Source organism: Amblyomma mixtum, chromosome 8, assembly GCF_055824585.1.
Source record: "Amblyomma mixtum isolate Tamu chromosome 8, ASM5582458v1, whole genome shotgun sequence".
Classification (NCBI taxonomy): Eukaryota; Metazoa; Arthropoda; class Arachnida; order Ixodida; family Ixodidae; genus Amblyomma; species Amblyomma mixtum.
The window spans coordinates 85,371,524-85,398,696 of NC_143019.1; the positions used below are offsets into that span (position 1 = coordinate 85,371,524).

General features: G+C 46.8%; 2 protein-coding genes across 2 annotated transcripts in view; both read right to left on the reverse strand.

The window, feature by feature from the left end:
• Window positions 1-2,583, reverse strand: part of LOC149333276 (uncharacterized) — a 52,607-nt gene extending 50,024 nt beyond the window's left edge. Inside the window, exon 1 of the mRNA XM_089556024.1 lies at window positions 2,464-2,583. The gene's annotated coding sequence lies outside the window, so the exon portion shown is untranslated. The remainder of the gene's footprint in view (window positions 1-2,463) is intronic.
• On the reverse strand, window positions 1,846-20,931 carry LOC149333277 (uncharacterized). Its single transcript, XM_089557695.1, has 9 exons — window positions 20,864-20,931; window positions 20,624-20,776; window positions 15,661-15,749; window positions 13,459-13,590; window positions 10,402-10,492; window positions 7,948-8,101; window positions 6,584-6,728; window positions 2,464-2,596; window positions 1,846-1,852 (listed from the first exon to the last, which is right to left on the reverse strand). The coding sequence occupies exons 1-9, from the start codon at window positions 20,920-20,922 to the stop codon at window positions 1,846-1,848; spliced, it is 963 nt and encodes a 320-aa protein (XP_089413821.1). The 5' UTR covers window positions 20,923-20,931.
• Between the last annotated feature and the right edge of the window lie 6,242 nt (window positions 20,932-27,173).

Sequence of the window (27,173 nt, forward strand, 5' to 3'; positions counted from 1 at the left end):
TGTCATGGTGTTTATTTCGGATACGATGTATCATCCGGAGTATTTGCTCGGTGCATGTTGTAAGCTTCTTCATAGTGGTGATGTTCTGTCGCCCCTGCGGGGTATACTGGCCTATGAGCTTGATCTCCGTGGCTTTCTGTACTGGGCGGTTGTCTATATTCACCGTGACGTTCTGCGCTAGGGGTGTCCTCGGGTTCTTCAGGATGAGCAACTCCGACTTTTCCGGCGCACACTGGAGGCCTCCCTCCCTGGCGTACCGGTCCACCGTGTCCGCTGTTGCTTGAAGACGCTCCTAGATCTCGGCGTCACTCCCCGAGTTGCACCAGACAGTGATATCACCCGCATACAATGTGTGATTGATGCCTGGAATTTCGGAAAGAAGGACTGGTAGATCTTTGATAGCCAAATTGAACAAGACGAGTGACAGTACCGCCCCTTGCGGAGTTCCTCTCGGGCCTAGAGTGATGGGATCTGATTTTATTCCACCGTAGTTTATAGTGGCTTGCCTGGCTGATAAGAAGTTTTTGATATAGTGGTAGGTTCTTGCTCCAGAGTTGGTATCGGCGAGGCTTTGGAGGATATTTTTATATTGAACGTTACCGAACGCTCCTTTGAAATCAAGTGCCAGGATTGCCCTTGTCTGTGACTTCGGAGATGTCTCAACGAGGTCTTTGTGCAGGTATTGGCGTTGACGTTGTCAACGTTTTACACTCCGATCATTTTAAGAAAAGGAAGGCGAGCGCGAGCAACAAGGCACGCCAGGTGCCCATAGTGACGTCACTTGCTCCTCGCGCATGCGCAGTATGGTCGTGGAAGAGCACGCGAAACGGTGAGACTGTTGGCAATGTACCTCACGCAACAATATATGGCTACGAGCAGATGTTGCTTTCGCAATCCTCCGTGTTTAACCAGAGCTAAACCACAGCCAGTTTTTTCGTTTCCAATTTCCGCCTGATTTGAATCTTACTCTACGCGCATTTACTGGGATTTTGATCACATGTAGTCTTTTCGATAAGCCTGTCAACAGCATAGATTTCGCCCGAGAGCCCAACGCCTAAGCCACTGACTTGCGGTATCAGCCTCTGCAGTGTACTGCTCGCCAGTAGATGAGGCGGGTTGAGAGCCTCAAATGGCTAACCTACACTTATCAGTTCAGCACCTCTCACACGACGAGCCTTTTGCCTTATTGTTTGATGTGCCGGACAACCGGACTCTGAGCGCTGAACACGGCGAATACACAATTAACGAATTCGTTTCACAGTTGGCACCTGCAGGTGAAAGGCGGATCATATCTGTTGTATAATCGTATCTGCTGTCGCAGTGCTTCAGTACCAGCAGGAATTTTTATCTTTTTTCTACAAAATTTCTGTGAATGCTGCACTATTTTATTTGTAGCCGCTTGGATGGAAGCTAGTCAGCAATTGCTTCTTTATTCGAAATCTACTCCGCCTTGGGTATTCTCCTAGGAACTGGACTACCACATTGTGCTAAGGGTTCGAACGCCAAAGCCGCCGCCAGCTGCAACTCGTAATTACAAGAGAGTCAGCCTGAATAATGGGCAAAGGATCAACGATTTTATTCTGATATCAAGTGCATATCAGGTCTCCGATAACTTAAAAGTTTCTAGCTGCAGATTATAGTGCGAGTTCTCTTCAGCACCTTGTATAACGTGTACCACGTAGTACGAAGCACGTGCGACATCAGTTACTGTAAATTTAGTTTCCGATAGCCTTAGTATTTGTAATGGTCCCGATGTCATAAACAGTCTATAACCGTGAGATATATCACTCATGGTCGAGCCTTGCCTCTAACCCTCGACATCCCAGTTCATCAAATCAGTCTTGGTCAGAACCTGCGATAACACGAGGGAAGATGACTTTCATGAAATTATTTTCCTTGAGCCTGAAGGTGTCATGCCAGAATCACAGTGGCGGCCAACTGGTTTGAGCATGTAGCATTTATGTGGGTGGTGCGGGATTGAAGCCGGCACCTCCAGCGTACAAGTTCAGTGGGGACCGACCGATTTTCTAAGCTTGATTTTTGATGCTTAAATTCCTGGAAAATTATGTCTTGGACCCCACGCCGTACAAAGTAAATATCACTTAAGTCTTGAAGCACTTTGGCCAAGGAGTCCTTGAGCAAAAAAAATCAATCCATAATCGCTTGTGCCCCGCCGCGGTGGCTGAGTGGTTACGGCTCTCGGCTGCTGACCCGAAAGACGCGGGTTCGATCCTGGACGCGGCGGCTGAATTTCGATGAAGGCGAAATTCTAGAGGCCCGTGTGCTGTGAGATGTCAGTGCACGTTAAAGAAACCCAGGTGGTCTAAATTTCCGGAGCCCTTCACTACGGCGTCCCTCATAGGCTTAGTTGCTTTGGAACGTTAAACTCCCATAAACCCATAAACCAAACCATCATCGCTTGTGAACGAAAACAGCACAGTATGCTGCCTCTATCATCCTCACCCTGGCCGGCTTGCTGAAGGAACCGACGAGGCATTGCTGGTAGCGCCTCCGCTTGGAGCCGGCGAGAACTCTGCGTGCTCTTCCGGGGAGCAGTCGCCTGCAGGAGAGTGCCGGCTGTCTTCAGACGGGGTGCCTGTAAAATTCAAGGCGGAAAAAAATTTTCAGATTCGGAAACGCCTGGTGAGCTAATACCACGATGAGCAGTTTTAGAGAAAGGAGAGTTGCTCGATAACACCAGGCTTTTAGGATGAAATTATGAGCTGCATACAGTCAGGTGAGCAAGTTCGCCCTGCCTTAACTGAGCATATCTTTTTTGGGAAGAGCTCGAATAGTTTTTTCGGTTGTTTATGTGGCTGGACGTATCCTTCATTATTTTCTACATGAAAAGTTATTGTTGTTGATAAGCAGCTGAAATTAAAGTGACAAGCGTTCAAATCATTGGATGTAAGAACATATTCCTTTAACTGCTTGACACTAACTCCAAATTCACCATTTTCGATTGCCTCCCGCACGCAGCTTAGATATTCTTCAGTACGATGTACTATCTTAAACTAGAAAAAAAAAAGTCAGCGCAGAGCTTTTGTGTAATATATCGAAAAAAAATAATACAGGACGACTCTTCTCAATGTTTCTAAAGTGATTGCTGAGATACAAATTCTCGTACACGATATCAGACGTGGACGGTTCAGTGGTGTGAATTCTCTACTCTCGAGGCTATTCGACCATCGGCTGTGCTGTGCAGTGTGTTGCCACAGAAAAGTGCCATTGAGATTGTAACACGTGCGCGAAGTTGCCAATATAAACTTCAATACGTCAAGCATCGTTGCAACAGTATCCACAAAATACGTTATGGGGCTATTTTGGGAGGACTAGTAGAAGCTGTTACACCAAAAGCTTCCGTGTAAAAAAGACGACTTTATCTCATCCCTAGCAAATAAAAAATGGCTGAGGCTTAGCTAAGGTTAAGCCTAGTCAGATGCGAAGCATATTGATGGCTAGGCTTGGTAATACATGGCTTTCCTTGGTTGACGTTCATCCCGCTCTTCATCGGTCTCTGTGGCACGCTGAAGCTTTCGCTTCTCGTTCAAATCAGCCCTGCTTCTAGGCGGCATCCCAACACCTGGCCGCCTCGTAAGTGCCCGGAGAGCGAGGCAAGCTCAGCTTTATACCGCTGCTGTAGCGTCACGTGGTCAGCTGCAGCGCCTCTGATGTGGAGCCTCCACCGCCGCGGCCGACCGCGCGAGCCGGCAGCTCATCTCTCCTCTGCTGTGACGTCATGTTGTCACGTGGTGTCACGTGGTCATGCTAAAGGTCAATGGTAGCTCCACCGCCGCGCTCGATGAGCTGCAGTGTAGCTCTAGTAATATGCTTCGCATAAAAATTATATTTCAGCATGGCAACCATTATGATTTGCAGACCTGTAGCGCTGTGGCAGCAATACCAAGCCTATAAGAATTTTTTGCCGCTGCTAAAAATTGATAGGGTAAGTGCAGTTTCCTGTATGGCCGGCAGTTATGTTCTAATTTTAAAAGATTGCATTTACATGTTGAGATCAACGTTTTATGGTACGTTTCTTCGTGTTCTATTATTAAAAACAGGGTTTAGAATTCCTCTAAATAATTTCATTTGATAAACGCATTTAAAAAAAACGTATAAAATAATAGATCTGCGATTCTTGGTTTAATCTCTGTTCTGCGTTCATCAGTCAAGGATTTTAACATTTGGTGTATTGCAAATAAGTCGCTGAGAGAACCGTGGGGCACAATTAAAAGGTAAGCAGGTCAGAAATTTATTCAATCGAATGACAGAAGGAATAGTGTATCAGCTCCTTATAATTGTGTTATTTGTGTGCATTGCGGTTCGCTCTATAATGTTGTTTTTGGGTTTCAAAGCGTCATGTAACTCAACTTCCGACCACAAAAAAAGCGGTTACCTTCTCATTGCTCGTTCCGGTTCACTAATACTAGCAAGAAATACAGAAAGCTGTAACAAAACTTCATTACCAGCCGTGCTTTGTTCAGATCGATTTGAACAAGTTTTCGTTTTCGATGCACCGTAACGGACTGATATTTTGGCCCACACAATGAATACCCTATTTGGTGTAATTATTGTGTAGTTTTGTTTGCAAGTGTCCATTTTTGTCTTGCCTTCCTTATAATGTGCACTCTCTGCCTGGAGCTCACAATGGTGGACGGTATGCACACAAATAAAAAAATATTTGGCGTAGTTAGAATGCTCTCTGGTTGAGAACTGCAACTGATGTAGATTCCGGCTGCATGTTCGGCGTTTTCTTTCAAATGAGGCTGCAAAGCGATTCTGGAAAAAGCAGCGCTAATGGCACCAGCGCCACTGTGCCCCATTTGTGACGACCAGCCGTTTGTGTGGCGCAGAAAAATTATACCGGACTTCCAAGCCACACAGCTAATGCTTTTCAGAAACATTCGAGACCGTGGCTTTGGAAATGCTTATTAGTGGCAAGAAGCCCGACAATTAATCTGTTCCGTTTACATAATCGATTGTGGCTTGAAAATGAGTTGGGCTAAGCGGCACTCATCTGACAGAATTTGAAGAACGCCTCTCCTCGACTGTACGTTTTCAGCTAGTTTAGGAGTGAAGAAAGTTTGGAGACTGAGTGTAGCTTCAGTAACGACAAAGGAAGTACTCTGGGTGGCTATCGTTCTTAGTTATCAAAATGCCTGTTGTTTTTGAAGAGGCTGGTTTGGTTTGGTTTATGGGGTTTAACGTCCCAAAGCGACTCAGCCTGTGAGAGACGCCGCAGTTGGAGGGCTCCGGGAATTTCGACCACCCGGCGTTCTTTAGGTTGGTTGGTTTATGGGGTTTAACGTCCCAAAGCGACTAAGGCTATGAGAGACGCCGTAGTGGAGGGCTCCGGAAATTTCGACCACCTGGGGTTCTTTAACATGCAGTGACATCGCACAGTACACGGGCCTCTAGAATTTCTCCTCCAAAGAAATTCTAGCCGCCGCGGCCGGGATGGAACCCGCGTCTTTCGGGTCAGCAGCCGAGCACCATAACCGCTGAGCCACCGCGGCGGCCGGCGTTCTTTAACGTGCACTGATATCGCACAGTAGACGGGCCTCTAGAATTTCGCCTCCATCGAAATTCCACCGCCGCGGCCGCGATCGAAGCATCGTCTTACGGGTCAGCAGCCGAGTACCTTAACCATTCGGCTGCTGACATATAGCGAAGCTTTCAAAGGCGCCGCCGAATGGGCCTTTTAATGCACGAATGCCGATCTTTGTCCGCAAGTCCGCATTTTTGCCGGTCTTTGTCCGCAAGTTTTGTACCTCCGGTTTACATCCGTCATAAGCTACAGCTCTAGAACCTGCAAAAGTGGTGCATCCTGCTGCCTAAACGTGGTTCAAAAACGTCGCTTCCTGTTTCTTATGTTAGTTTACGCTATCAGCGATTTCAGCCGGACCAGCTACTTGGGGCTTATCACCTATAGTAAAGATGTTGCGAAGACAACACTCGCGGCACCCCAAAGAAAATTGTTGTTACAACAGGCAGCGGCATGACGGAGGAGCTTGCAGCGCGTGTGCACAGGCGGCGCTCGATATTGCGGATCTCCAGGCAAGAAACGCCATGACGGGCGCTAGATGGCGCTACGTGTCAAGGTAGGCGCACACATGCGCATTGCGACCAATCTGCGGCTGCCCACTGGCGGCGCGAAAGACTCTATCCTCTTATCATCCAGCGCTCGAGACGGAACGACTGCATTGACTGGCGTGTGAAAAATTTTACAGGCTTACTTTATTCCTGTGAATTAACACGATGGCATTGATATCGGTGGAACCTTGCAAAAGGACTGCTGCTAGCCGCTGATAACGCGATTGCCTTCGGAAGCGACAGGTGAGACCTTTACGACGGTACAGGAACTACAGCACGATCGCGATCTTTGACCGAAGAACAGGAGCGAGAGCGAGAAACGACTCAGAAGCGTTAACATGGGTCAGCACGTATACGCATTCCTGCAGTCGGCTAGTATAGGCGTAGCATGGATTACACCGCTATTTTTAGTGGGCGTATGATCTTCGAGGCCACAGGGCCTTGTGAAGTAAGAATTGAACTAGGAAGAACGGTGACGCGAGATCCTTACCGCCAGCGACATTGTCACAGTCCTTCTGCAGAATGTCGCCACAATTGGTGCTCTGAGGAGATTCCGGGCCTGGGGACTCTTCGCTTTTAGGCGTCGTCGCTGTCGATGCGCTGCGCGCCTGGCCGTTCTTTTCCTGCAGTGGTGCCTGGTATATAAACCCACGTCATCAGTCACTAGGAACAGTAGAAATGAAAGGTGAATATGAATCAGAACGCGTTATAATAATGTCGCGTCTGAGCTAGGGAAGCATGAATAATGGACATTTATAACATCAGGTGACTTCTAATCACGGATGCCACATTTGATTCGGGGAATATATGGTTTTCGGCACAATTTGGTGTTGATTATTTGAGCTCAATTCTAATACACTGCAACCGAAAAGATATTGCACTTACTGACATAATTTTCACTACATGAATAGGCAACTATGTGGTCTTCGAGTATTCAGTCGGCGTAAGAATCCTTAATTAGGATACTGATCATTTTTTCGCACTAAAATTCGCTTGTGCTTTCAACTCTTGCTCGCTGGGGTGCTGCACAGCTGAGCAGGATGACAAGGAGCACCAGACGTCATTTTCAGCTGTGATGCATAAAAATCAGCTTAGTTTAATAAGTCTCGAGGTTAACCTAGCCTTATGCAGTTCTTGAAATTACGAAACGCCTGGGCACCGACCCGACATTAATATCGTAAGCGAATTGGTACTTTGTTGTCTTGATTTTTACTGTTGCAGTCTTGTAGCTAATGTGATGGAATCTTGATACATACAAATTCTTTAAATGCACCACAATAACCCCCTTTAATGTCAGTCTTCTGTGTAAGAACATGACCTGGAAGCTCAGTCTTTATACCTGCGAAGACATGCATGAGTTATAAATGTTGTCATGTCTCTCAACAGAGTTTTTTCTTTACCAAAAAATTGGTGGCGTGGGGCGAAGGAAAACACGTTCTCTTTCACTACGTCTATGAACAACAAGTCGACCCGGCGCATTTTATTAGTTAGGCGAGAGACTGAGCCATGGAAGAGCAACAGTATCCTCGCTTTTTAGGACAAACTGATGATTACACAGCGCAAATTTAAGAGTCGTGGGAATGGCAGAAAGCGCGAGACGTCTTGCCCTGAATGCGACAATGTGCTTTCAAAACGGGAGCAACATTACTTTTCTCCCAGAGAAAAGAAGGAAGATTGAAAGTCGGTGACTAGATTTTGTAAGAAGGATGAGACTGTGGTGAGCTGTGAATGAAAGTTTTGTTCCAGTAGTCGGCGTGGTTTGAAATACTGAAATATGCTGGGCATGAGTTCCACTGCAACACAGAAGCAGAAGGAAATTGCACTCTGGAAATTGCACTCTGGAGCCAGGCTCACTTCGGGCGATGGCGTTGGAGGAGGGAGGAAGGGGTGCGGACGGCGGATGAAACGTGGTGCCGGCTGTACCGGCGAAGCGGGCACTGGTATGGTGTCGGTGGACATCACGGGCACCACGTTTGGCTCCGATGGGACCCATCCTTCTCTGTAGACCCTGTTGACCACCGAAAGCACAAAGTTCAACAAAGACCTGTCGATTTAGATTAGCTTAACGTTTATGTAAACGACCTTGAAAGTCTTTGACACTTATGTCCCCGAACCGCAAGAGAATCGCAGGCCAGCTAGGCTGTAACACTGATACATAAGGCGGTAATCTAAAAGTTGTGCATGTACCCAAAGGGCTGGGCTTTCTGCGTTTCGAGGAGCCACAAATTAATACCTTACAAGAAAAGGTGAAGATGTGGATGCCTCCTGGTTGAGTACGTTGCCTTCGCTGTCGTAGTATGCGGTAACGAAAAACACGCATGCTCAGCTGCTGGCTGATGAAAACGTTATGCCAGTAGACATGGAACTGAGCGTATTCGATAAGTCAAGCTTGTATGCTGATAGGACACTGCTGGCATACCTCATATTCCTCATGAATAATGAGCCATATAAGTGCCTCATTAATAATGAGGCATATGCCTAATAATTCATGAATAATGCCTCATGAATGATATATCATACGGCCCTTGGAAGAGTTGTGCCGTTAGATGGAGTGCGATGCAGGAATACTGGCGTCAATTTCCGCCCTTGGAAGGACGAGAGGCAAGGGGCTGTGCTACATACATTGCAGTTTATGTAAAGACCCTTGGGTGAAGTTTAAATTAGACTTATTTCTTTCTTCAGTCAGCTACGACTAAGCTATGAAAGGAAACTGCATAATTTTAACTATACAGGTAGAATTGCACAAGCGACGCCTACAATTTCGTTGGTGCGGAATATGCTTATTTCATATAAAGCAGGCCATCGGTGATCTTTTCAACATATTACGTCTTCCGGCTAAGACCACTTTCTGCTCTTGATATTTGCCAGGATATAGTTACCGCAAGTTTGTTCTGCATTCAGCAGTTCTCTATTCTTTTGTTTAAACGGTATACCTATGAGTTTATTTTTTGATAGTTGAATGGAAAGAATAACGATAGCGTTGTTATAGATAAGATGCTTGTGCGAAGAGCAGGGTTTTGGTTCAAAGCAAATTCAAAGCGAATAGTGATTCTGTCCGTATAATTTCGAAGCGAATAGTTGGAAAACTGTTGTCACACATTTAAAATAAACCGCATATAAAAGCTTTGTCACGTTCATTGCAGCTATGTTAACCTTTTGCGAAAATGGCCACCCGAAACTCTGTAGTCAACTTAGACATGGAGCCGACCTTCGGCTGGGTTAAGTTAGGTTTGGGCTAGCCGCGGGCATTACGTGCCTTCTGCGGATGCCAGTTGCCGCCATAATTCACAGAGTTTCACTTAACAAAAATGTCCATGTTTTGCAGAAATGGCCATCCGAATCTGGGGGAGTAAACCCTCACTCGGAGCACACCTATTTGCGAGGTCCGAGATACTTTTCCAGCCGAGCGGCAGATACTACGCGCCCCATATGGGCACCTATTCTCGCTGTGATTCATAGAGCTGCAGCTGTAAAAAAAAATGAATCTTTAAAGAATTTCCTTTTGCTAACAAACATTTGAAACGCGTGCCATATAACCTGCTCACTGAAACTGGTCTCCGTTTTCCCGGACGAACCGTAGCCAGCGGAAGAGCAAACCTCCGCTTTTGCCGCTATCCAGCGTGCATCGCGCCAGGATCCGAAACTACAGGAGCGCTGGCAGTTTGGTTTGCCACCTATTATACATGAAAAGCGCGCCGCACATCAGTGGAAGTAATGGAAAGTGCGTCGTTTTATATCCTTTGGCAGCAACTTGACTCCTGCTGCTGTAATTAACCACGGCTGCTTCGTACGCGGTTGGAGCCTTTAGCTGCACGCGCCCCACGATGCCATCCTGCAAGAGGTACCTTGAAACGAATTCATAGAAAGGAGCACTCCGTAATTACCACTCGAGACAAATACTTCCATATTTCAAATACTCTACATTCGTATCAAAGCCCATAACGAATGTTTTTGTTTTCGACCGAATATTGGAAACTAGAGAATATTCGCACAAGCCTGATTTTATAAAGTATGTTGCAGTTTAAAATAGAGATAAGGTATTGCACGATGAGTGGTTATTTCGCAATTTCACTGCATGACTCCTCGTGGCAAATCATAGGACCCCGTGTGGCATTCCGTGAAAGGTTTATGCCTTTTTTTTCAACAACTTTCATAGTACAGGTATTCAAAGTGACTCGAACTGATTCTCTGTTGAGTATTACTATAAGCTGGTGGAGATATTCACGCAAAAGTTTCAAATGACTCAGCGGAGTAAGAAGAAACCCCCGATAGTTCTCTTCTTCTTGAATATGTAATAGAGTAGCTTACCGATGGTAGAGGTAAGCAATTCCCAGCAACACCGAGAGGAACAGCATTACGAGCGGCGCCACGACCGAAGCTCGACGGCCATACCCAGGAGCTGCATAATAGCACGAGGAATATTGTTACAGTAGTATCAGGTTCAACGAACGTAACATGCTATTCCTTGGTAATCATCAAAGCCAGAAAAAAAAATTCATCAGCGTTTTTACTCTAACAAAGAGTTGGAAGAGTTGGCTGTTTGAACAACAGCCCAACAGCCGAACAAACCGTTGGGCCGAAAAGTCATTAAAGAATAATGTATATGATTGCCTTTTGGCATTAGTATCGCGGACTTTCAGCAAGTCCACAAATTGAATCACCCTTCCTGAAAGATAAAACAATGAAGGTATTTGTTGTTACAATTCGTAACATGCATGTAACGATGTAGCCTGCTTTGTATATTTTCTGCATATTAACTTTGTAGTGTTCAGCGCTGAGTCATGTTTTGCTCCTGACTTTAAGCCGTTCTCTTTAAATACTTCCCTTCACGAATAAGTATGCTTTCCGGATCGCGATGGCCGACAGCCCTTCTTGTGTGAACTGCGCCTGTGATGAGACAATCACCCATATCTTGTGTGAGTGCCCTGCCTTTGTAGCCGAAAGACATAAGCTGCGATGTGCTCTGGACCGCCTGGACCCTCGCCCTTTCACAGAGGCCAAGGTCCTCGGTCCGTGGCCACAACAGTCAACTGCCATCAAGGCTTACAAGGCACTCTTTCGCTTTTTGAGAGCGACTGCCTTGATTGAGAGACTGCGATTACTTCCCGTTACTTCTCTCTCTTTCCTCTTTAATTCCCCTCATTCCCTTCCCCTGTGCAGGGTAGCCAACCGGAATCCTTTCTAGTTAACATCCCTGTCTTTCCCTCTCTCTCTCTCTCTCTCTCTCTTTAAATACTTCGAAAAACACCTACTGGTTGTATTTTCATAATTTAGTGAATTTAGTGCGAGTGATGCAGTTAAATATGCTCGACAAAATAATACCGCTCTTATCAGTATAAACAAGAAAGTTTTGCATTTGAAAATAGGCGATGTTTTTACTGATACGTTCGAAGTTTTTACTGGCCTTTTTTCTCAGTCTCTGTACCTTAACTAGCAATTTGAATAGAATTAATGGGCTTTGTTACTCTGATTTTATTTTCTCCGCCTATTATTCAAGATGTTTTAAGCATTTCTGTCCATCATTTAGACCAATTAGATTGACGTGTTTCTGCAATTGCGACCGGCTGCTGAAACTCTTGAAAGCGGAACCATTGCGCGAACGCTTTGTGAGAATTAGACTCATCGTAAATTAACGCATCCTTCTGCATGGTTGAGTATGCGCACGCACCATTTGCAGTGAAAACATGCTGCTCACAAGTCTGGTGCTCCATTCTTTTCTAGCACCTATGCCACTTGACAGACTGTGGAGGCTTGAACGACTCGACAGCTGCAGTCTTGGCTGCATCAGGCCTGACGTCGTCTTTATCAATGAGGTGTTCAAGCACTAACGCTTGAAGCGCACCAAACTGGCACTTTCTAGAGTTTAGCACAAGGCCAGCTTAGCGCAAACAGTCCAGGATGAGAGGTAGGTAGGTAGGTAGGAAAGACTTTATTTGCTCTAGAAAGGTGCTAGTAGCAGACGAGAAAGAAGAGGTCCATCTTCCTTCTTCTCACAGGGTCGGTGCCCCTATTCCAGGGCTCCGCTGAGCTTCGCTGCTCGTTGGGCGTGCTGGATAAGACCTTGTTGGCAACCCAGATCGCCGCTGGAGAGCCGGCTCTCCCACTGTTCTGCACTCGGATCTTTGCGAAAGTTGTCGTTTTTACTGCATTCCCACGTGATGTGGTACAGTGATGGTTTGCTACCACACCACGGGCAAGTGTCCCGATATTGCGTCGGGTAAATCTTGCTAAGGATATGCAGGTTTGGGAATGTTCCTGTCTGCAATCTTCGCCAATACACTGCCTCTAGTTGATTTAGATCAGGATGAGGCGGCGGATAGCGGATCCGTACCCCCTTATAGTAGTTGAGAATGTCTGAGTACGTAGGGCTGACTCGGTCGGGTAGATCGTCCGATTGGGAGGAAGCTCGGCTCGTATACCCTCGAGCTACCTCGTCGGCGCGTTCGTTCCCGGCTATGTCGGTGTGTCCTGGCACCCAGTAAATGCTGTGTGTGACTTTTGGTGGGGTCGCGCTCTGGAGGAGCCGGAGCGCGGCGCGACCTATGCGGCCGTTCATGTAGTTACGGCACGCTTCTCTCGAATCGGTAAGGATGGTAAGGGACATGTTGCTTCGATAACCGGCTACCGCCGCTAGAGCTACGGCCAGCTCCTCCCCTTCGGTTACCGTGCAATCCCTCACTGAGGCGCTAGCTAATTCCTTTAAGTTCGAATCAATAACTACCGCCACTGTGCTGTTATGTGAGCTTCCTGTATACGGAGCCGCGTCCGTGTATACCGTTGTGGATTTTGTAGCTAGATTTTGTTGTACATACCTCGCCCGGGCTGCCCTACGGGCCGCATGCAAGTTGGGGTCCATGTTCCGGGGAAGGGAGCGAACCTTTAGCGTCTGGCGAATTGCGTCCGGTATGCTCGCAGTACGATTCTCGAATTCCGCAGTTCGGCCTAGCCCCAGTCGTCTAAGGAGCGAGCGCCCCGTAGGAGTCTGCTGGAGCCTAGCTAACTGCGTGACCAGTTGGGCTTCTTTGAGCTAAACGCTCGTTGTGCTCACTGAACGTCTTTCCGATAATTACAACGTCGTCGAGGTAGCACATGCATATTTCCTAATTCAAACACTAATAAAATGACACCCTCAGGTCCTCATCCAAAGACCCCCCCTCCGTTTACCACAAAAGTGCAGCCATCCGTATAAGGACATACGTGCACCGACCAACAAAGCTGGACATAAGTAATTGTCGCGTCCGTAACTAACATATACCGTTCACGTTCCCTTGCTGTTCACAGGTATCAGCATGCCAGCCTTGTGCAGACGCTTCGGATGCTGTGCTCAACAAATACCAGAGAAGTGTCGGCTGACGTGTGACTCACGCGGGTGGCAGCGGCGGTCCTCGGTGAGCACATAGGGCAGCGGGCAGTAGCAGAGGAAGTCGACGCACTGTACGTTCGGGTTGTCGTGGCTGCACTCGGCGTTGCTCACGCACGACTCGTACAGGGACTTGGCTGCATGCAAGAAAAAAGTTATTTCATTGCCGAGCATAATCATTGCTGCCAAGCGGCAAACTATGCTTTCGTCTCTAACACTGGTGGTACGATGTTCTAATTTAGCGAATACAGACGACAATTAAAAATGCGGCTTGACAGGTTATCTGCACGCCAACCGAGTTTACTGGATGATTACCTGTCAGCTGAGGACTGAGTCCATCACCACGAAATATTTACTGGTGATGTGATGGGATTTGACGTCCACATCGGTTTCTCTACAACCGCTAAACAAACTAGGGAAATACAGGCAAACGGTGCAATGTACACCTTCTGGTCCTCTGGTGGTTCACATTAGAATACATCAGGGCATACAAATTGGCTAGTGGTTATCGTGGGCGCCCACAGCAGCGCATGCCAGTTCGTGAAGGCGAAGTAGGAGATCATGACGTCTAACCCTTTGTAAGCTCCAGCTGAGGACGTTGTGTGTGGCGGGAGTACAGAACAGCGTTCTTCACGTGGTCTAGAGCGCTTCGGCTTCAACAGTAATGACTTGTATGAGAAAAATTACACATTTTGCCATGTTCTACCGAAAAGCCGGCTCGTTTGCTCGGAAGTCCAACCCCTGTGCGGTGGTTCCCAGAGAATAAAGTGGGTTCAGCGTTCGAGTGTACGGACAAAATGAAAAGAGAAAAGCAGGGGAAGAAATTTCACCTGTGTGCATTTCTAAAGAAAACTGAAAAAAATGGCTGAGGCTTAGCTAAGGTTAAGCCTAGTCAGATGCGAAGCATATTGATGGCTAGGCTTGGTAATACATGGCTTTCCTTGGTTGAATACTTGGTCATTTTAATACAACCACTAGAAGTGTAGCAAGGATTGCCGTGGCAGCTATATACGGGATCATCGGTGAATTCAATGCAGAGTGTACAACCGCTGCCCCAGCACCGGCTACAACAGCATTCTTGGCTCCCATGGAAAGTACATTGGAAAGCTGAGGCAAGTTCAGCTTTATACCGCTGCTGTAGCGTCACGTGGTCAGCTGCAGCGCCTCTGATGTGGAGCCTCCACCGCCGCGGCCGACCGCGCGAGCCGGCAGCCCATCTCTCCTCTGCTGTGACGTCATGGTGTCACGTGGTGTCACGTGGTCACGCTAAAGGTCAATGGTAGCTCCACCGCCGCGCTCGACGGGTTGTAGTGTAGCTCTTGTAATATGTTTCGAATAAAAAGCGGAACCTAAGGTGATGCTACCATGAGTGATTAGTGCCTCGCGAGTCACCCACTCATACTGGTTGACGTATTTTTTCAGAGCTTCTACTGTTTACTGAGTAAGAAAGTGGCCCATGTCGTCGAGTTCCTAATTCGGTACCACTAATTCCTCATCCACAATCCTGAAAGGAATCGCAGATTCCTCGAACGTGCCCGCCGGGAGCAATGCGGAAGATATTTATACAGAGATGGCTGTAACAAGTACAGCTGTTGGAAAAAACAATAGCCTCAAGTATTCAGGCTGGCCCATTCCGTGACGCATATTGCGGACTGCCGGCGTTCCGAATATTTTTGAGGTAAGATGAACTTCCCTCCTCAACCCTTCAAAGCTCATTACTTCTGCGGACGCTAAAAGCTTCCAGGCTTGAAGGAAACCTCTCAGGCTTGACATTGTGACAACGGCTATACAGGTGTGTCCTGACATTGTGCTCAGAGCAGCTCGCCCTGTAGCGCTCACTGTCCGGCGTTCGTTTTTAAAGTACGGTTTCATATTACTGCGAGACTGAGCTATCTTTCCCGCGTAGACTTACAAATCGACTTAGAAGCAGCTGATTTTAAATAGAAGCTGCTTTTCACAAAAGGACGGCATCTTGTGTTTGCTAGAGACTGGCGCCTTGTTGGTGCGTCGGCGTTGCACGAAATTTTTCTTTGGAGCACACTCATTGGTTCTTTTCCGTGGTGGGGAAACTAGTTTTTTCTTTTTTTTTTGCGTGCCAACCGCAGTAGTGAATATTTAAAGAAATTATTTGTAATGCCGACTCTCTTATTCCCTGCTGATTGCGTGAATAGAACGACTTCCACCGTCTGCATTCTTGGGGCACTTACCACGGACACACCTGCCGACACCGGCGTGATGGACATAGATGGGAAGCGTCGGGGAGCACACGCAGCGGGACACGCCTCCGCTCTCGGGCCTCACATGGGTAAGTGGAGGAGAATAAAGCGCAGGTGAGGCATCCTTGTTAGGGTTAAAGCCGATGACACTCAATATTATGCAAATAGGAAAAATTGAGTATACATTAGGCAGGCAGGTATACATAGTTACGAAAGGTTTCCTGCGAAAAAACGTTCAAGTACAGTTTGACTAGTCCCACGGTCCCGATGTACTACTGCAGCAATTTTGACGCTGAGTTCACCGAGCAGAAAAATAAAGCAGTCTAATGTAATTAATAAAATCTCGTAGGTTCAACGAGAAGCTTATACAGCATAACGATGCAGTATGCTTGCCAGGTAGGCCAAGATTAATAAAGACATACTGGGAACAGTGACTTCGAGAAGTACATAGGAAAGTAAATGTGCAAAGAGATAGGGAAACCGACACCAGAAGACAGGTATTGAGGAAAAATTCAAGAAAACTTCTCCAAGAAGCACGACCTACTGAGCTACACAGCACAGTGTACTAGAAAACCAGTGCAAACTTTAATCATTTAATTACTAGCACTTGGATTTGACGGCTGCCCTACCTAAACGCTGAAGACGCAGGCATATAGGACTCGAAACTTTATTTTTAAGCAAACCTGATGATGGTATCTTGATGCGAATAATGCACGATTTGCATTCCTTTTATATAGGTACCGTTTGAAGATATGGTTATTGGTTTGCCTTGAGCTCATCTCCTGAAAAGTAGCATTGACTTTCGAAAAAATCAATTTAATGTGCACAAAAGAGGACTTCATTATGGAACCTTGCGCAGTTAACATCAAAATGTTAAGAAAAAGATTTAGATTAGCCCTCTCTACCCTGTCCTATTCAGTGACGACTCAATATTGTGCCCAACGCGTCCTACACAATTACGCGATTTCCTTCTTCCACCGCCAACAAACATAGCAGTAAAAAAAATTTCCACCACTGCACATGAACTTTGCGAAAACATTCAGACGCCCGGTGGTCGTGAAAGAAAGACGTGCTCATTTGTTTCCTAATTCGTGCTTTGGTATTTCAGTGTACAGCTTTTGTGGCCTTCTCTTTGTGTCCACGCAAGGGTCTGAGACAAGAACTAGGCACAGGAGCATAGGAACTTTTGTATGTCGGTCTAAACAGAAAAAAATCACTATATAGCTCTCGACACACCGTCTCGACACGTCCTTAACTAATATTTACTTTCTGTCGCACTCATCCGCTTATGCCTCTCGCGGTCGTAGTGATTTTTGTAACTCTAAAGCGAAAATCGAGAGAAAACACTCCGGTATTAAAGAAAAAAAGGGGCTCCTGTTCCTCACAGCTGTCTTTTCCTTTCCCAACAAAATTTAAGGTATCCATCTAAGAGTGTGAATTAAGGTTTGGTTTGGTTTATGGGGTTTAACGTCCCAAAGCGACTAAGGCTATGAGAGACGCCGTAGTGGAGGGCTCCGGAAATTTCGACCACCTGGGGTTCTTTAACGTGCACTGACATCGCACAGTACACGGGCCTCGAATTTCTGCTCCAAAGAAATTCAGCCGCCGCTGCAGGGATCAGGAACTATTGCGTGATCAGCATAAGCGATTGTAAACGACTTAGTCAAATTAGCTGCACACACCGAAGTGTCGGCCAGAACAAAAAGTAGTAGAATTTTAAAGCCGTTAACCGAGGAGACGTGCGCTAGCATGCGTTCATTCTTTGCTTTTTCTTTATAGAATCTGCATGTTCACTCATCCGCGCTTCTCGCTCTTCATCATCACGCCCTCTCTCCACCCCTGCGGCAGCTGGCTCGACGCTTCTTCGAACTTTACCGAGCTTCCTCCCACTGGCTGCAGCTTGCGCGACGCTACTCGGAACTAACCCGAGCATACCCGCGTTACTCCAATGCTTCACGCAAGACAAGATTCTTGCTCGGGGTTGCTTCTGGAACAGTGCTTTCAGAATAAATGGTCCACTGCCTGGAGACCTTTTGTCTTGAAGTTAGCTAGCTGCTGTGATATAGAACATGATGTCGTGAGAGGAGTTTTTATGCACGCCCTTTGGTACAATGAGGTATTACTTGACGATGTTACGGAATATGCATTATTGTGGGAGCAGGCGGTGAAGCCAGTGCGCGTGATCGGATTGCACATTTCTGGTAGACATGCTTTCCAATGAAAAGACTTCCTTGATATGAAGTGTATTATGCATGCATCTCGATATCCTGTCAGGAAGATATTGTGACTACGTCTTTGGTGCCTGATGGGCTGGCATTCAATAGGCTGATTCTATATGTAATGCTGATCAGATTGAAATGACCGAAGAAAATGGACAAGATATAGCGAGACCTCCCCATTCCTAATATAAACTGAGTGAACTGTTCAGGACACTAAGCATGGTTTTTCGCCCTGCTCAGTTACTCGGTTTCAAGACGGAAGCTTGAAATAGTTCATTTGCCAAGGTAAATTTAAGGTGTTACATGATAAGGACAGCTGAATAGTGCACAAGTTGGGCATTCTATGGAGTCCTGTGCCTGCAAGAACCCCCCCCCCCCCCCCCCTCAACAAACGTGCTGTCAGTGCCGAAACAATCGTCTTTTCAATGAAGGAATGTTTGAAGTTCTTGTCTTAATATTTAGAACGCTAAAACGAAGTGCAGGGTCTTCGTTCCTACTAACGCCGTACAGGTTTTCGTTGTATTATCCTCAGTTTATTAGCCACATGTCACACTTGATCTCGGGTCTATATACTATGTCATCATTATCCAATTTATAACGTATATTAACCCTGTCCTACGACATCTCAGCCACGCTGCTTCGCAATATTTTCTAATCTCACCTGACCCTCTGCTGGCTCAGGTACATTTGCCTTCTCCTGAAAGAACCTCCATTACACTTGAAGTACTTCTCTTTACATTCCATATCTTGAGCATGATCATTTCTTCAGTGTTTCGAATGGAATGTATTTAACTGCAATCTTGACCCCGATTAACTGCGCTCTCTTTTTGTTTCTTAATATTACTTAATTTTCCTTTGCACTGCTCGCGGTGCAGTCATAAAGTTAATTTAGGCCATTCCTGATGCGATAGCTTCACTACACCAGTCACTTCGCCTCGTCGAGCGTGGTTGCACCTTGGCCGTATGCCCGTGGCTGTAGTGGACACCCGTCATCCGTTTGCAGAGGGAGGGAGGAAATGGGAGTGGAAGAAGAAACAGAAAGAGGGGCCCTAATGAAGAAAATGAATTTGAGGGAAGGAAATTACGCAGTAACTGTCTCGCATATCTCGGTGCGCACCCGTCATTCGTTTGATGACGTCAGAGATTACGCAAGTGAATCATCAGTAGCCTTACACCGCTTAACTACAGCGAAGCCTAAGCGTAGTCATGGCCTGTAGCTCGCTAATTAATGACGCAGTAATTGTCATCTCGGTGGACGCGCGAACCGCACCTTACAGGAAGGGAGGAAGTGGGAGTGAAAGAAGAAAGATAAAGTGGGGCCGTAAAGAAGAAAATGAAAATTGTATTTGAGGAAAGAAAATTACGCAGTAACTGCCTCGCATATCTCGGTGGACACCCGTCATCCGTTTGTAGAGGAAGGAAGGAAGTAGGAGTGAAAGAATAAAGAGAAAGAGGGGCCGTAATGAAGAAAATGAATTTGAGGAAAGGAAATTACGCAGTAACTGTGAATGCACGTCCAGGGACGAAGATGTAGGAAAGCCCAGCGAAGCGTAGGGGCGAAAGACTGACAGCATTTAGACTCAGTCAGTTCTACTCAGCAAGCTGTAGGTGTAGCGTGACTCCAGGTTTAACCAGAGCTAAAGCACAGCCAATGTTTTTTGCCTCCAAGGTAGTGGTGAAAATATTTTAATGAAATGGTTTAGGAGGTTGTAGCCGTGGTTGGAGCTCTCAGTCCGGAACCCCACTGGCGTAGGCTGCTGTCCGGGCTCTTTCGATGAGTTGCTTCTGACTCTTTTCGTCCGAGCTGGCCAGAGCTGCCTCCCACCCCTCCTGCGTTGGCTCGTTATTAACAGTGACCGCCTGATTTCATTGGCAGGTCCATACCATATGGTACAGGTCCGCCTTCTCCCCGCAAAATTTGCATTGTGAGTCCAATGAATCCGGGTCTGTTGCGTGTAGTCTTCGTGGGTTCTTGCAATAGTTGGTCTGTAGCTTTCGGAGGTGTTGTTCCTCCCCTTTATCTAGTGTCTTAGCCGGCGGAGGGTAGGCCCGAGGGGATAACTTAAGTGCTGAAGTATGTCGGTGTAAGTTAGTAGTGGGGCGGGAGGTTCCACAGCATCCGTAGTGGGTGCCCGGGGGAGAAATGCTCGGGCTGAGGCATGTGCGCTCTCGTTCCCTGGAATGCCCTGGTGACCTGGTACCCATATTAAGTGTTTGTGTGTGGGTTGGTAGCCACGGGTGTAGCTATCTTGCAGGATTTTAGCTGCTAGCGGTGCGGCCCTGCCCCTGAGGTAATTGCGATACGCTGTCTGTGAATCTGTAAGAATGTATACCGAGCTAGTGTGTATTACAGCTAGAGCAATCGCCACTTCTTCCGCAGCCAGTATGTCCTAGCTAGCCGGTACTAGACCGTCCATTTTTTATTTTGGTGCATTACCACGATGGCCGTCATTCCGTGCTCGGGACCCGCAGCATCGACATAGAACACGCCGTTGCGCCCGCCGTAGTGCAAGTTTCTGTCCGACAGGTAACTACCAGCAGGGTGCAACTAATAAACACTTTACTCTTGAGAAAAAACCTAAGCGCCATTCATAATCAGGGAGTAACTGCCAAAAGCACTTGATCCACCTTATTCTCCTAACTAGTTCACATTCGTGGTCCGGACTGCTATAGATCACCATTTCCTTCTGAACAGCAGCACTGCATTCAGACTGCACCGTCACCCGCTCTGTTACCTTGTGCACACAAGACCTTGGGCGCACTGGGCGTCGTGGGTGCAGGCACCGCCGAAGCCTGCACCAGGACTGCCCTGGAGGGTGTCCAAGGGCGAGCGGCGCTGCACCTCCTGCCTGGGTGTCGGCACCTCCTCTGTGGGTTCCGCGAACGGCCTGCACGCAATGGCAGGCGGGGCTCATCGCTAACACTGCTGAAGATGGTGCGCGCAGTACTTCTCAGCCCTTTCGAAGATCACTCACTCAAAGATCGCCCGCTGCGCCACGGCCACGGGAAGCAGAACCAGAACAAGGTGGGCCATCGCTTGCAAGAACAGTCTTCTTCTTCCTCTTCTTGTATGCGCAGTGGCGCCTCCTCTCTTCTTCTTCTTCATGTTCTTTATAATGGCACATACCCACATGGGGGGGTTGGCCAAGGTATAGCGGTATAAATAAGGAAATTTTCATAGGATTACGACAAAATATCCGAGCCAAACGTGAATTCCTCTTTGAGCCTCGACAGCACGCGGATGCAACAATAGGCCACCTAGACGTTTTCTATTGCAGACACAGATCTCAGCAACGCTAACAAATCGGTAATAAATACGAAACCTCTGGAAACAAGACAGTGCTCGTCCTAATTAAATGACGCGGATAAGGTTCAAAGTGCACGCAGATATAAAAGATCACAGTTTTCATCTTTTGGTCGCCACTGCCAGACACTAAGTAAATCGCTGCACATATCTACCGCGAAAAGGCCAGAAGGGATTGTTTGCGTCGTGAACGGCCACCATTTTCGACAGGCGCAATGAACGATATTCGGGATTCGGGCGTAGATGGCACTTCGGTCTGCTCGCGAAGTGCTCTCAGAACCAGAGTGGGCATGTAGGAGCCGAAAACTACGCAAAGCAACAGGACACGCCGCTGGTGATGTAAATCAGACAAGGGTTGTTTCATCAGAAATTTGCGTTGCCTGACCCAATTAAAGACCCAAAACTATCGAACGCAGGTCGTATACGACTACCTAACATGAAAACGTTCGTGTTGTTTTGGCTCCTCTTACTGGTGGCCGATTTGTCCTAGCGCTTCATCGGCAACATTTTCCTGCTTCTGCGTTTAGCGCTCGGTCTCTATTCGGGAAAAAGTAAGAAAGAAACTTTAATGGGCACACGAAACTTCAGGCGAAGAAAGGAGGACTATCCTTGCCTAGCATAGTAGAATGCTCGAGCAACAGTGTTGTGCTGTGAAAACCTTCAAGGATAATCCAGGTCATGCCTTAATTGCCCCTCTGGATGCAATATTGAAGGGGAATACTTTACGGAGTAGGTGCCTTGTCGTTCCTTTTGTTTTAGCTGTGTGCCCACCGAGGCCATGTGTGCTTGGTGACTTTCATCTGCGCTTGCGAATACATGGGCGATCTTTTGCTGTCGAGGTAAGCGTAGACTTATAGCAGAACCATTGCCGCCATCACCACTCGCGGCGAAAAGAAGAAGCGGCGAGGTGGGCTAGCTCCGTCCTTGCAAGCGCCGCTCGTGCAGAGAGCGTTGTATTTGATCATGGGCTTCGGACCTGTGCTTTCCTTTTGCCTTTACTACGTAAATGTGAATTCCAACCTTTACCACCCGATTCTTGGCCGATCCCCCAGAGTGGGTATGTGCCATTCTGTCGTAGGCTACAAGAACAACAACATGGGCTTCGGTTCGTGCACTGTTGGCCCTTGTCACCTCACAACCTTCATCCGTCCTCTTAAAATCTGTTGACTGTGAAACTGCGTTGCTGATCCACGTCGCGCGAACGTGATAATCCTGCATTCAAAAGGATTAGTCTCGGATAGCTAGAATGAGGTTGCGGGTCTCGCCAGCGGCCTCCAGTGCAACGTTGAAATTTGGAAGTCCGCCATGTGATCCGAGCCGTCACAAACATGGTACTGACTTGTGCGAGTCAGAGGTAGGGTGTAGTGGCCAGAACGTCGGTACGAGGAGCGAGATGAAATCTCACGGGACGCTGCATGGTTGGCGGCGGGGCATTTGTGGTGTGCCCGGTGGATTCCATCTTGAGTCCGCTGTCACCAGCTTGTCGCCATGGCTTGGAGAGAGTGTAGGATTATTAGATTGGATTATTAGGGTTTAACGTCCCGAAGCAACTAAGGCTATGAGGGACGCCGTAGTGAAGGTCTCCGGAAATTTCGGCCACCTGGGGTTCTTTAACGTGCACTGACATCGCAGAGCACACGGGCCTCTAGAATTTCGCCTCCATTGAAATTCAGCCGCCGCAGCCGGGATCGAACCCGCGTCTTTCGGGTCAGCAGCTGAGCGCCGTAACCACTGAGCCACCGCGGCGGGGCGGAGAGAGTGTATTCATGAACATTTTGACGTGAGGGTGTCGTGTTCGCGTGAAGTGAATCAGGAATGCTGGTCCACAAGAAATGGGTTAATTAGAACGCTGAGGACTGTGCTGGAGAGTTTACGCGTTCATCTTGACAGCGCTTTTTCATGAGCCTTCACGGGACCCATTCATTTAAATCTGAACTCTCCACTATCCTTTAGTGATGTGGGATTTCACGGATGCGCGTTCATCACAGCTTTAGCTGTATAAGAAACGACAGCTTTCTTCGGCTACGCTCGGCGTCCCAACAGGGCACTGAGTAAGCACAGGTATACAGAAGAGGTAGATTTAACTTTGCTATGGGACACACCTGTCTGCCTTATTGAGGGACTAAGGGATAGCCTAAAGAGAACGGGCAATAAAGATCAGACGCGGGGAAATAGCGTAGCCGAGTGGCGTATTCGATTCTTTGAAAACAATGAGAGCTAAGTCATGTGCTTTGCATACCTGGCAACGATTTCATTAAGCGTAGAAAGTTGGGCTAGTTGGTTGGTAGTACTATTGTGATACATTCCAGCGGCTAAAAAGACAGGGACGAAGGTAGACGAGACAGGACGTCCTGTCTCGTCTGCCTTCGTCCCTGTCTTTTTAGCCGCTGGAATGTATCACAACGATTTCATAAATTTTTCATTAGACTTCCATATCGCGTGTGCGCACATCCTGTTTGAGCATTCAGTCTTTGCACGCAAGGCTAATAAAAACGCATAAACGAGGAAGAAGTACTAGCTTGTAGTCTTTTGCAGAGGTAGTTCTTTGGGAGCTTATCTGCCTGTACACCAATGAGCTGATGTACAGTGCCATGGGGGGGCCGGTGGCAATTGGATTTAATTTATATGAATTAATTTCACTGAAAACCGCCGTGGAAGCTTGTTGCTCGCAACCTGTTGAGCAGGCTGTGATGACGACACAAGGTCACGTGACCTCTCGTCCAGTCATTATTGCCACCTACTTTTTTGTGTCAAGGATGTATGCATGGACGCCGGCTTTTCTCGACAACGACAACTGAAATGATGTCGCAATAATACTATTTAAGATTGGTTATGCTGCTCTGGAAAGGAAAGATAAAGTTTTTATAAGGGGTGACTAAAATTTTGAAATGAATTTCTGCTTGGAAGAACGCAGATTATTGTGGATACTTCGCACAGTGGATGGCTTAAAGGCGAAACTCAACGATACTTAACAAAGTTATTGGTAGAGTAGGTAAGCATAGTTCACCACAAATTTGATTTTAATAATGATATTTCTGGGTACGCAGCCCCGGTTGGGTGCTGGGTGCGATAATAGTGATATCACTGCACTGACGGGGAACTTTACGGCGAAGGCAGGAATGAAGCAGACAGGTGAGGAAGTTGTACGAAACTGTGGCATAGGGTTGCCATTATCAATACGTGATAAATATCCCTGGTGTGCAAAAATATAATATACAACTTTAAGACTGATATATAGATCTTTAGCAGAGAGAGATCGGCAGATGAACTCAGAGGAGCCTGAATTGGCAGACTAAAAATAATAGACGATATTCAACACCGAATTTTCGGGAACCTAAGAAAGCGGCCGCACTTCGCAACAAAATTTTTGCGTCTCGACTGTGGAGCTCACGTGGATGGCAGTGAGTACCAGCCGCGTCTTTATTAAATCACATCGCGTGCTAGGTGAGAAGTTATCCACGCTGTGTATAATATTTGAAGACGAAAAATAGCAGATGATCTTCTTGATAGGAAACATGGGCAAAGGAGGAAGAAAACTTTTTTTATTTTATTAAGTGGGTGGTAATCCCCGTCAGGGAGGACCACTTAGTACAGGGCCCCAACAGTGGTTGCCCTCTAGCAGGCCCGGTCCAACATCTGTCGCTGATCGTTCGACATCTTAACATTGGAAGGGAGTTCTTGAGTGTAAGAGAGGGAGGGGTAGTTGTACTGCTTTGGCTTGCCTATGTGGTATGGTAGAGGGACAGGCCTTCGGAGAAGGGGGTGGAAGTGTTAGGATATGAGATAGGATTTAGTTTGCGCAGCAAGCCAAGGCGTGTGGTTGTGTTTTGTATCTGGCGCCATATCATGGATTCCGCTCGTGGGAGGCGCTTGTCTGCTGGAGGAAAGGGGGCGGGGGTATCGACGATGGCTAATGCGTTAGCGTTGCAGCATTTGTGTATATTGATTTGGTGGTTGTTCTGAAACAGAACTTTCCGTAGACTAGGTCCGTGGTCATGCAGGATGCAAGGGCCTGCGTTGGCAGTAAGTGGGAATGAGTTTCAGCATTATTTGCTTGCAGTGATTAGAATCCAAATCTGCCAATTTTTCACTAACATTGTACCTATTCAGTCATGTAAAGGCATACATACCGAAACTGAATATGTATGTTCAGGCTACGTACATTGCACCTGGACAGCTTTCCGATCTTACTAAAATAATGGAATAGAGCAAAGAAAGGAGCCGTATTTACGTCCTAAAAGAGCCTATTCAACGTTAAAAGAAGGAAAGTAATGACAGAGGAGACAATGTGTAAAAGGTGACTAGCGCAGCACATATCTTTACTCAGCGTCATACTTACTCTGAAATGCATGTACAGTTGAGTTATGTGTTCAGAATTATCATCCATCGTACGCATTTTCCAAAGCCTGTTGAATAAAATTTTGTGAAACTGGTTCCCGACAATGATGAGCAGCCCCAGGATATTGCAGGCTGTGAAAGTTTAAGTTTTTCTTTTACATCTACTTCTTCAATAATTGCGCTCATTTTCAGTCGCCATTCTTTCTCAATACGAGCGACACATGCATCCTCTTATTCACCACCGCGTGTCCTAAAGCATCACTCGAGGGGCTGAAGTGCATGACCCATACCAAAAAATGTTCAAAAGTCTGGGAATGACGGTTTACGGTAGGCGGCGAAGTACTGGAACTGGTAATAGAATGCATCTGTCCAGCGCAAGGATTAACAGCACACAGCGGACACAAGAGGGAAATGGGTAGGGGATTAAGAATGAGGTAGTCCACATACTGGCAGATATTTTCAAGTGGCGAATAGCTTTTTACTAGTATCCTTCGAGAGAAGAGCATATCAAAGCTGCGTCTTGCTAGCACTCACCTATTGGGAGTGACCGCGAATAGAGGACACAGAAAAGGCATAGAATTCCCGTGAATGCTGCGAGCTTTAGGAAAGGCAAACATTACAAGTAACGTTAAAGGAACGGAGCCCAGAGGAGATGCTTATTCATTGTTAAGAGCAATGCATTAATGACCAAAACTACAGTATGTGCCCATATTTATTTTCACTGTGAAGAGATTGGCACTATCACGCCGATACTAACTGTGACACAGAATCAGGTTCGAAGTCGTGCAGACTTCTTTTCATTTCGCCTTTCTGTGAACAGGTGTGACAGCCAGGGAGGACGCGATTTTAGGCGAAGCATTCCTACGTCGTGCCCAATGAAGACACCGTCGGATATAGAAGACTGCGAGAATAATTTTTAAGTGGTGTCCGACGTGTAAAAATCAACACTTGTTGTCGATCATTAGTTGTTATCGATCACTAGTGCTTGCATAGAACTGCCAACTTTCCCACTCCCGTGAAAAGAACAAAGACACTGTATTTCCGGATTGTGTGTAGTAACGAAGGTGGTCCAAAACGACGATTTCAATGAAAAATACTTTAATGTGCACGCATAAAAGAAGTAGCGTGGAGTAATATGTATAGCTTTCTTTTATGCACCTAATGTGCACGCATAAAAGAAGTAGCGTGGAGTAATATTTATAGCTTTCTTTTATGCACCAATAAAATGGAAGTCATGTGAGCATTCAGCGCGAAAATTTAAAGTACACAATAGCTTGATTAGTGAGTCTGAGTGCCTCAGTTTGAGGTATGTCTAAAAATTTCGAAATGAGCTGTGAATCCCACCTGTGGCGTATTGTTCGAAACAGACTACTCGCAGAGATAACCACGACTTTCTAGATGCGCGCTTTCTAATATAACTACGTTTAATATGTGCACGTTTTTATTACAATAGAGTACGGAAAAATACAACCACCTATATCATAGAACCTATGACCATCCGAGCCTATTTGGTAAACGCAGTAAATTCGTATATTTCATCTTTGTGTCATGATGCAGATTTACATCAATAAATAAGGGTGAGCATGAAGGCCCAAGAATAAACTGCTGCGCTGAGCTCGGCGGCCGTTAGGCTTGAACTGCGT

Excerpts from the sequence above, each read along its gene's own strand:
- LOC149333277 (XM_089557695.1), bottom strand. The coding sequence starts at position 20,922 with ATGGCCCACCTTGTTCTGGTTCTGCTTCCCGTGGCCGTGGCGCAGCGG. Across the intron at positions 20,777-20,863 it reads GCGCAGCGGGCGATCTTTGA|GCCGTTCGCGGAACCCACAG; the intron begins GTGAGTGATCTT and ends CATTGCGTGCAG. Across the intron at positions 6,729-7,947 it reads CTCCAACGCCATCGCCCGAA|GCACCACTGCAGGAAAAGAA; the intron begins GTGAGCCTGGCT and ends TTTATATACCAG.